Source organism: Wolffia australiana, chromosome 15 (genome assembly GCF_029677425.1).
Source record: "Wolffia australiana isolate 7733 chromosome 15, ASM2967742v1".
Taxonomy (NCBI): domain Eukaryota; kingdom Viridiplantae; phylum Streptophyta; class Magnoliopsida; order Alismatales; family Araceae; genus Wolffia; species Wolffia australiana.
The window spans coordinates 8,893,480-8,903,557 of NC_135849.1; the positions used below are offsets into that span (position 1 = coordinate 8,893,480).

Here is a 10,078-nt window from a genome sequence, read left to right on the forward strand (position 1 = left end):
TTGTCCTGAACCTCACTCAATTTAAATTGCTCGGTATAGAGTGAAATCGAGGGAGAACCAAAAAACGATTAAGCTTTTCAGAAATGACCCATTCGTTTCCATTACAAACAGAACAGCCTAGCTCAGTGTTAGATTTGAATGAATCGATGAGGTTTAAATTCAATCCACCATTTTTTTCCCAAAAAAAGAGATGAAGAGACGAGTCCTGAACTGTCCAGCAATCATAGGACTAATTAGGTCTTTGAATTGCAATGTGTTTACCAATTCCTAAAATTTTGAAATTATAGAAAGCCAGAAATATAAAATGAGAGGACAATACTTCGAGATAGGCAACACAGAAAAATCTTACTAAATTTGATCCTGGACCTTCCCAGTGATTAAATAGCTCGTTATCACCTTGACTCGACGCGGAACAGGTTAAGCAGTAGTATTTATCAAGCACGCAGAAAAAAAATTCATCATCACAATTGCATCAGCCTCTGACTACCTGGGCATTAAATTTGCAAATTGTTTGGGCCCCATAGTAACGACTCAGAGAAACCCTTGATCAAAACGCCCGAGACAAAACACACGAAGCTGCCCCCTCGCATCAAAAACCAGACTAAACGAAACACCAAACACAGACAATTGGAAGAGAGAGGAAGAGAAGTAGAGAGTTCAGAGCATGGAGTCGGTTCTGGCGGGCAGTCGGCGGAAGAAGTTGAGGGGGACGGAGGGGAGGTCGTGGCGGAACCTGGGGTGGCGCAGGACGTAGAACCCGGCGAGGAGCGCGACGAGCTGGAAGGGGACGACATAGAGGACGGCGGCGGCGAGCAGGCAGAAGACCACAAAGAGAGCGGTGGCGCGCGGGTCTCTCCAGCTGAGCAGCGCCTGCAGCCGCTCCCCCTGCGTGGCCAAGTCCCCCACCACGGTCTGCACCCGCCCGGCCACGCTGCGCAGCCGGTCGTAGCGCATGCGCACCACCTCCGGCGGGCGGCTCGATGGGAAGGTGTCGAATTCCTCGTCGAGCTCGTCGGGGTGGACGTGGTCGGCGTGCGAGAGCCGCGCATCCATGTGCGGCGGCTGCCGGGGGCGCCGCCGGAACCGCCACACCCCGATCAAGACCATGTAGAGGAAGACAGTGGGCAGGATCAGCTCCGGGTAGAGCACCAGGATGGCGAAGAGCAAGTGGATCAGCACGGTGGCGACCGGGTTGCGCCAGCGGCAGATCTGGTCGAGCCAGCGGGCGGCGGCGGCCGCCCCGCCGAACACCCCCATGATCCTGAAGAAATTGGCCTTGCTCCGGCGCATGCTCCACATGTGAAGGTCCACGTCGAGCATGTACTCGACGACCTCCTTGCGGAGGGGCGGCTCGGCCCGGCCGAGCCGCGCGGCCACGATCTGGGTGGCCTGGTTGCGGAGCATGTCCAATTGTGCGACCGAGAGGGGGTGCAGGTAGTGCATCTTGGGCAGCAGCGGCTGGGAGTAGATGTGCAGCATGTTGGCCAGAGACGAGCAGGCGAAGCGCACGGCCAGCTGCAGCTCCCCCATCTTCTTCACCCCGGACGGGTGCAGGGCCAGCAGCGGGTACGAGTGGGCGTAGACGCGGTCCGTCTCCAGGGTGGAGAGCCGGATCCGGACCTTGCCCACGCGCAGCTCGCCGCCGCCGCCGTGCAGGCTGCCGCTGTCGAACACCCCGACGGTGACCACGGTGCAGGGGTCGTAGACCTCCCAGTGGTACTGCTCGTTCCAGCGCGGGTTCGAGCAGTCCGCGGCGGTCCGGGTGCGCACCCACTTCTGCCCGTACTTGGCCACGCAGTAGGCGTCGCTGGAGCCGCGGCCGTCCTTGGTCTTGAGCGACTGCAGCCCCTGCGCGCCGAGGATGCCCAGCTCCAGCACCCCGATCGGCGGCCGCCACAGCTGCTTCGCCGTCGCCCTCAGATCGCTGCTGTAGTGGGTGGACTCGTCCAGGACGTGGTACCCGCCCTCGAGGCAGACCCGGAGGTGCACCCGGCTCGGGAGCTTCCTCTCCTTGTTCAATTCCTCGCCCTCCAGCGGCACCCACCGCGAGCCCACCGGCTTGGCGTCGAGCCGCCGCTCCACCGCCGACAGCGGGATCACCGCCTTGCCCAGCACCTGCTCCTTGCCGGGCAGCTTCTCCTCCACGGTCAGGACCAGGGGCTCCTCGAAGGGCTCGGCGGCGACGAACATGAGGTCCTCGTTCCACAGCGGGCTGGCCCCGCCACGCTGGGAGACCCGGGTCCGAGCCGCGTGGCTCCCCAGCGCGACCCTGGCGAGCAGCTCGGGGAACCGGCCGGGCTTGTCCGAGGGCGCCAGGTCCTGCGCCTCGATGACGTTGACCCGCAGGTACCAGAGTCTCGGCGAGAGGTAGACCTTGGATTTTATGCCGGGGGCGGCGTCGGAATGCCAGGCCTCCGGGAAGGCCTCGTCCGCCTGCGTGCCCATCCACACGGCCAGCATGATCTCGCCCTTGGCGCGGTTGCCCTTGCTGTCGTCCAGCCGGTACCACTGCGGCGCCAGCGGGCTGTCCGGGGGCACCCGCCGGGGCACCTCGGCTAGCTCGAACACGACCCTGCCGATCAAGTCGTCCTTGAGCGAGTCCTTGTCCTTGACCACCACCTCCACCGACCCCGCCTCCACTCGGTCCTTGGAGAATGAGAAGACCTGGTTCCACTCCGGGTTCGCCTTCTTCTCCACGTGCCGCGTCAAGCCCTTGTGGTTGCCCAGCTTCACTTCCACGTACGCGTCGCAGCTCCCGGAGGAGTCCTTGAACGGGAGGTCCTTGGCCTTCACCACCCGCACGTACAGATACTGCATTTGCTCCACCAGATCGTACGCCGTGGTGAGCTTGTTGCCCGCCATCGCGTTGCCGCCCAGGTGTGGAGTCGTCTCCCGAAGAGTGTACGCCTCCGGCGGGAGCTTCTGCATCTTCCCAGGCACCTGCGGAAACCCTAGATCGTCCACAGATGATTACTACAAGCAGATTTAAGCATCGCCGAAGGGAACGCGAGATTCTTGAGATTGCGGAAGAAGATCGGTAGAAACGGAGAAAGGTCTGGTAAACGACTCCATCGAGTGGCGGATTCAGGAATAATAGTATGATAATAAACCACAAAATGCGCTGCAGAAAATGGAGATCAAGGTTCTTGCCTGAAATACCGGCCTCGACTTGCAGTTCTTCGACAGCGGCGATGGAGATCACTCGCCAGTCCTTCCTCGAGCGCGAAACTAAAGGAATGGGAAAGCGAACGAACGGGAAGATATTGTTCTAAACCTAAGACACCCTTTGGAAAGAAATTCAAATTAATGCTCTTAACACCGTAATTAAGGGTTTAAACTATCATTTCGAATAAAAACCGCCCCAAATTTCCCCGCCTTTCCCAAGTTCGGATTATTTTTGAAGCGTATGGGGATCCGCGCCATTGTGTTCCGCGATCCGACGGCTCTCGTGCTTTCTCCGCCGTGGGATGAGTGGGCCCACCGTGCCGAAAAAGAATGAAAGCTTATTGGGCCCCCAAAAATCTTAAAAGGTGGGCCCAGCCCGAGTTAAACCACGAATAACGACAAATATTTCAAAAAACGAAATAAAAAAATCGAAAGAATCGAATCTAGAAGAAGGCTTTGACAGCGACTGGGGCGCCATCCTTCTCACTAGACTCAAGCATTGCTTCCAAGACAGCGACGTCGCGCGCCGCCTCAACAAAGGAACTGCGGCTATCGGCGTTGTAAGCTCGCCCTTCAATCTAGAGAGAGAAAACTAGAGTTAGAGATAAAGATAGAGATAGAGAGAGAGAGAGAGAGAAGAAAAAAAAAAGATAGAGATGAGAGATAGATAGATAGAGATAGAGAGAGATAAAGATGAGAGAGTGAGATAAAGATAGATATGAGAGAGAGATAATGATAGAGATGAGAGATAGATAGAGATGAGAAATAGATAGAGATAGAGAGAGATAAAGATAGAGTAATATATAAAGATAAAGATGAGAGAGAGATAAAGATAAAGAGATATATAAAGATAAAGATGAGAGAGAGATAAAGATGGAGATAGAGAGAGATAAAGATAGAGATAGAGAGATATAAAGATGAGAGAGAGATAAAGATAGAGATAGAGAGAGAGATATGAAGATAGAGATAGAGAGAGATAAAGATAGAGATAGAGAGAGATAAAGATAGAGATAGAGATAGAGATAGAGAGAGAGATATGAAGATAGAGATAGAGAGAGATAAAGATAGAGATAGAGAGAGAGATATGAAAATAGAGATAGACCGAGATAAAGATAGGAATGAGACAGAGACAAAGATAGAGATAGAGAGAGAGATAAACATAGAGATAGAGAGAGAAAAAGACTTGGGAGATGTCGATGTCATGAAAGAAGGCCTTGAGTTCTTCTGTCACGCCGCAGAATGGGTGAAAGCTGCTCTGGCAGCTTCCTCCAGATGGGTAGAACAGAACCTGCGTGAACAACAATTATTCTAACGTGAAGACAAAATCAGATTAGAAGAAGAAAATTTAAGCGAACTACCGTGTATCCGTGTTGCTTGCCGACCACACCTCTCTCCACCTGAACCGTTCCCTTCGACCCTACGAATCGCCAGAACAACTACAAGCCGAGAAATTCCGATAATCAATATCCATGTTCAAATAGGAGTTTGTTTTGTGAGTTGTGAATTGTAAATTGTAAATTGTAAATTGTAAATTGTAAATTGTAAATTGTAAATTGTAAATTGTAAATTGTAAATTGTAAATTGTAAATTGTAAATTGTAAATTGTAAATTGTAAATTGTAAATTGTAAGTTGTACCCTCGGTGAAGGAGAGGAGATGGTGATTACAAGTATTCCTGGGCAGCCGTTGGCTAGCTTGCTAGAGAGAGAAACTCTTAGTTGAAAAGAACGCTTCTCACTAAGATTAGAGAGAGAGAGAGAGAAACTTACAACTGGGCGCAGAGATTGTCAGGTGGAGGGAGAGATGCGTCCACGTGGCGTGCTGCTGCTGACACGGTGGCAACCTCAGATCCAGCCACCTGTCCATGACGTGGCGGAACGATTGCCAACTCGGATTTTGGAAGGATAAGGTTGCGTTGAAGAAGCTTACCATTCTAAGCCCAGCAATGTAATGTACGCCCATGTCTAGTATAAAGCCTCCCTGAGAAAGAAAATGCGAGGAAAAAAACTTATGATTAGTTTAGTTATTTTTGTTTCTGGGTTTTTTTTTTGGTTATTTTCTGATTGATTTTGACCCACGTAGAGTTTTCTCCTCCAAGGGCTGGAAAAATACGGGTTGGTGTTGTTCATAGAACCTTCAACGATGACTTGGATGTTCATCAAATCGCCGACGGCTTCGATCAGTTTCCTGGCCTGCAGGCGATGAAAAGATTACAATTTTGAAATTAATAAACATAAATTAACAGGATTATACTTCAGCAAAGGCGGGTTCGAAGCGGTAGTTCTCTGCAACCGCCCAGATCGGCAGGTGAGGAAGACTGTTCAGACTCGCTCGGTAGTCTAACAAGGCAGATTCCGCCTCCCTTGTTGCTGGCAAGTTAGATGGTGGAGTAGACCGAATTAACTAAAATATTTATACTTATATTTATCTTAGTTCTAAGTTGTAATGTATGTCTTACATTCCGCAGCGGGTTTCTCTTCAATTCCATCCCAACCCCGTCGTGCACCGGAGAATTGAAGATTCAGTCCAGTTTCGATTCGATAAAATCATGGTATAATCACTTTGGATAAAACCATTCGCTCCAACATTGGAATTTACTTACCTTGAATCACGTGTTTTCCTGCTTTGATCATGCGCAAGGATACATCAACCTACATGTTTAAAAACAAAAAAAAGAAACATAAGAAAATGGTATCTGAGACGGAAAATAGTTTAGGAAAGAAATTTCAGTGCGGGGGCATACAAACCTGAATTTGTCCTGCAAGAACAACTGCAACACCATGAATTGAAGGGTCTTGAGCTATATATTCGAGCCCTTCGTCGCCCCACTTGCAGTCAACTTCTGGAGCGAAGTCACGGACGAGCTCAGCAGCAGCTCTCGCAGATTCCTTGATTGAGGGAAACGTGATTGGCGAAAACAATGTCACTGAAATCTTGGATTAATCTTACAAATAGATTATGATTATGTCTAAATTAGTACCTCAGAACGGCTCCAGATCGTCTTAAGGACAGCGAAATCGGCCAATTCTCGAAGGCGAGGTATATACTGCGTACGGACAAAGATTCCCGCTCCGAGCAGCGCTATCTGGGGAATCATAGCGTAAATCTCTGCGACAGAAGAAACTTATAGTTTAGGATCAGAGTCAGATGAACAGGTATTTGATGGAAATCTCATACAATTGTTTATTGCATTCGTTTGTGGTAACGGAAGAATCGATGCAACTGAAGACGATGAAGAAGAAGAAGAACAGTAGAAGAGGCGAAGAATTTTGGTGAGATAGATCTAATTTTAGTTGTTAAAAATGCAAGGATTTGCCGCCATAGCTTCTTCCTAACGTGAAACCAGGTAATCAAGCAAGTTCATCAAACAGAAATTGGGGAAAACAATGAGGATACTTCGATGATGAAGATTGACGCTCAAAGAATCCGATTCAAAGTGGGCCGCTTCGTAGTCGCTATCCTACTGTGATGATTGTCCCGATGCCTTCTCGATCGCGCAATTTCACACCCCATTAAACACGAATTCGCCGCCAGATCCAAGAGCAAAGGGGCGCCGATTCAACCAGAATGCGATGTACGAACAGGACAAATTTCAAAAATAAGTTGAAAATTTGTCGAGATCCCAGTTCACACTCCGCACCTAAATTTCCGGAATACAGCCTGAGAAGGAATCCAATGCCACAGGTAGAAAAACAAATATTGACATCAACAAACGATCATCTTACCTTTCGATTTCAATACCGCCGCCTAAAAAATCAAGAATGCAGTTCTTTGGAGCAATCTCCTTCCCGAGATCCCCAAATCGTGAACTCCCAGCAGTTTTAACTCATGAACTAGAACTGGGTCTCCGGTCAATTCCTTTCACTTTACGACCAATCAGAAAAATAAACAATTTTTGCACGTTTCAACTCTGATCGATCATCATGCTAAGATTTGTTTGACACGATTATAATCAGTATTTGAAAACAGCTGGCGGATGGTGCCACGTGGCTAGCTCAAGCGGCCCCACAACCACTAACGTGGATGTGTCTCCATCTAAATATATCTCTAAGTATTTAGTAGAGAAAGAGCATATTATTTGTCAGTGTCATTTCTCAAGGCCTTTAAGCCATAATGTATTGGGGAATTCAAGCTATCAAGGAGTATATTACGGGGATATATGTAGAAATTATATGCTAAAGTATGGTGGATCAGAATCAAATCTTTATTGACGAGAAGTCAGTGTAAACTTTAGCTCACTAAGATGTTGTACTTAGGGTGGAGACATGCCATAAATAGTCCCAACCCCAAGTCAATAAAATAAACAAAATGGAAAGGTAGCTCTTCCAACTTAAATAGCTTTACCCAGCTTAAATATAAATGAAACTGAAAAGGAGAAATTATCAATGATTATCAATCTCATTCATTGCAAAATACCAATTTTTCTTAATTCAGGTTTACAATAAGAAACTTTTTGATGAACATTAAGCTTAAGACGACTTGATAATGATTTCATTCATCAAAATATACCTAATTTTGTTAATCCAGGTTTACAATAAGAAACATTTGATGAACTTTAAGCTTGAGACAACTTGATAATGATCTCATTAAATCTGAGGCGGTGGGCCAACAGATCATGGCTATTAATTGCCTCATCTCATTTCACTTGATGATTCATAATTCAATGGCCAATGCATAATATTAGAGTTTGTTGGTTGCTAACATGTGTTGATTTAAACTTTATTTGTGTTCAACAATTGCAAGTCAATGCCAAAAACTAACCCCAATAAGACTTCCATATGGGAATCTCGTATCAATGATATGTTCAATCTTCAAAAATTATAAGTTTTAAGACTAAATAGTATACTAAAACACATTATAACTCCTAAGGTCCACATAGGCTATATTGAGTAAATTAACATTATAAATCGCAAATTTGAGGAACCAGTCTATTTGGAAAAAAATAACATCGCTTTTTTACATTGTTAAAACTAATTTTAAAGGTAAAGATAACATACCTTGTGAGAAGGTAAATATTTAACATATTGCCCACATTTGCATTATATGAATCCGAATAATAGATACAATTCATCTTAGAGCATTGGAGTTGGGATATATGGACAGGAAGTGATATTAAGGAGTGAATGGAGGTTAATTAGATATGTCATGGGAAGGCTGATAGAGACATATATAAAGTAGAACTCGAAGATTGACAAACCAAATCAAGGTAAGAGAAATGCGAGGATGATTGCTGATAAATTTACTCATGTATTGAATTCTACCTGCTTTCCGAATGAGTATTTCATGAATTCTCAAAGAAGAAAACAATTCTACCTTCTCTGTTTTCATGTCAGGCCCTTATTTATAATTATATCACAGTGGTTTTCAGTAGACTGAGGACAGTATATCCGACAATTTAACAACAACACCCTTTCAATAACTCATTAAAATTAATTAATTAATAAATGCCATAAATACCAAAATGGGTTTCGATATTGGAGAAAGTAATGAGAATTAAATGAAATCAAAATATCAAATGTTTAATCCAGCATATTTTAGTCCCAAAATATCAATAAAGGCTCTCACGTTTATTTTTATTCCATTTGGTTGTCCAAGAGGCAAGTGTGTGCAAGTTGGTACTCATTAAATTCAAAAACTATTATCTTAGTTAACCTATACAATATGAAATGAATGGTAAAATTAACAAAGTGAAATGAATGAAAATTTTAGTAAAATGCTCATGGGGGAAAATTCATTCGGTAATCCAGCATGTATGTGGCTTGCCCATTCATCTTCCTTTGACCCTCTCGCTAACGGAGGCAAATTAGGATGTATTTTTAATGTGGTTGTAAATTTATGTTGCTTTAATCAAATAAATTGGGTATTTAAATAAATTCACTCGAAAAATGTATAGTATGAGTGAGGTCTCCTCCATATGGATTGGACTTTAGACATTGATGTAATGACTGAGGTAGAGTTGTCGAAGATAAGCTGGTAAATTGAGTAATGTGAGTAATTACGTATATAACAAGATAATATAAGGGATGAAGGCACATTAGTGATAAAGTAGAGGATAAACATAAAGTAGAAATGATTAGTGAGAGATATAATGAAACAGGGAAAGATAGAGATAAGATATTTATACGACAAGATATTAATTATATTATTGGGAGTGATATTTATATAGATATTTAAGGGTAGTGAATCAATGGACTAATGGAATTTACATTTAATAAATGTAATATATTTTAGAAGATAAAATTGTGATAAAATTACATAAAATTGTATGTTCCCCATAGGTGTTTGTAAAAAATCTCATTGAGACAAAACTATGAAATTTGTAGGAACTCAGTTCCTACTATAAACTACGACGGTCTAAGTTAAACAGAAGGAATAAAATATTTTGGGGAACACTCAAGAGGGGTTCTAAACTTGCATAATGTATTGTTTCAAAGAGCAAGTATGGAAGCGATGATTGCCGCCCCCTAACCTTGGAGTGCCTTGCCTACTCTTCTCCTCATGCTGGTGATATTCTGTCATTATCTCAACCCTTCTTGATCTTCCTAAAGCCTGTTGAGCTTTCAGAGAAGTGTCATGGCCCCTCCTACTCTCCAATCCACTCCAATAGTCCTCACAGTCCCCTCTTTCTTGCGACAAAGGTCGGGGAATTGGGATAATATAGGCTTCAAAGGGTGAAGAGCTAACATATCTTGACCAATCTGATGGACCCCAATCCAACAGCTCTTCTAGAGCCGTTGGATCAGTTCAATGTATTAAATCACTAGCCTCCATTATTGACGAACAAAGATGGTGACTAGGTGTAACACAGTCAAATTCTGAGCTAGGAAAAATGCTCAAATCTGGCGCGTGTCAGCCTCAGTGCTTGGAGCAGAACACTGTGCAGTCTTTGATCTCTTGCAGCGAAGTTCTTTACA

The 10,078-nt window shown here is 45.2% G+C and overlaps 2 protein-coding genes across 5 annotated transcripts; both read right to left on the bottom strand.

The window, feature by feature from the left end:
• Positions 1-430: 430 nt before the first annotated feature.
• LOC144712849 (FT-interacting protein 3-like) lies at positions 431-3,357 on the bottom strand. Of its 2 annotated transcripts, none has more exons than XM_078587208.1 (2): positions 3,151-3,357; positions 431-2,940 (listed from the first exon to the last, which is right to left on the bottom strand). In XM_078587208.1, exon 2 carries the CDS (start codon positions 2,926-2,928, stop codon positions 658-660), a length of 2,271 nt encoding a protein of 756 aa, XP_078443334.1. In that variant the 5' UTR covers positions 2,929-2,940; positions 3,151-3,357; the 3' UTR covers positions 431-657. The 2 variants fall into 2 exon arrangements, with proteins under 2 accessions (XP_078443334.1, XP_078443333.1); XM_078587207.1 differs by having other exon boundaries at positions 431-2,951.
• A 146-nt stretch (positions 3,358-3,503) lies between these two features.
• LOC144712850 (NAD(P)-binding Rossmann-fold superfamily protein) lies at positions 3,504-7,049 on the bottom strand. 3 transcript variants are annotated; one of them, XM_078587209.1, is made up of 14 exons: positions 6,890-7,044; positions 6,629-6,804; positions 6,145-6,272; positions 5,912-6,052; positions 5,767-5,815; positions 5,623-5,640; positions 5,418-5,533; positions 5,243-5,356; positions 5,094-5,144; positions 4,934-5,022; positions 4,802-4,862; positions 4,524-4,601; positions 4,349-4,453; positions 3,504-3,743 (listed from the first exon to the last, which is right to left on the bottom strand). In XM_078587209.1, the coding sequence occupies exons 2-14, from the start codon at positions 6,675-6,677 to the stop codon at positions 3,609-3,611; spliced, it is 1,134 nt and encodes a 377-aa protein (XP_078443335.1). In that variant the 5' UTR covers positions 6,678-6,804; positions 6,890-7,044; the 3' UTR covers positions 3,504-3,608. The 3 variants fall into 3 exon arrangements, with proteins under 3 accessions (XP_078443335.1, XP_078443338.1, XP_078443336.1); XM_078587212.1 differs by lacking the exon at positions 6,629-6,804 and having other exon boundaries at positions 6,890-7,049; XM_078587210.1 differs by lacking the exon at positions 6,890-7,044 and having other exon boundaries at positions 6,561-6,794.
• Between the last annotated feature and the right edge of the window lie 3,029 nt (positions 7,050-10,078).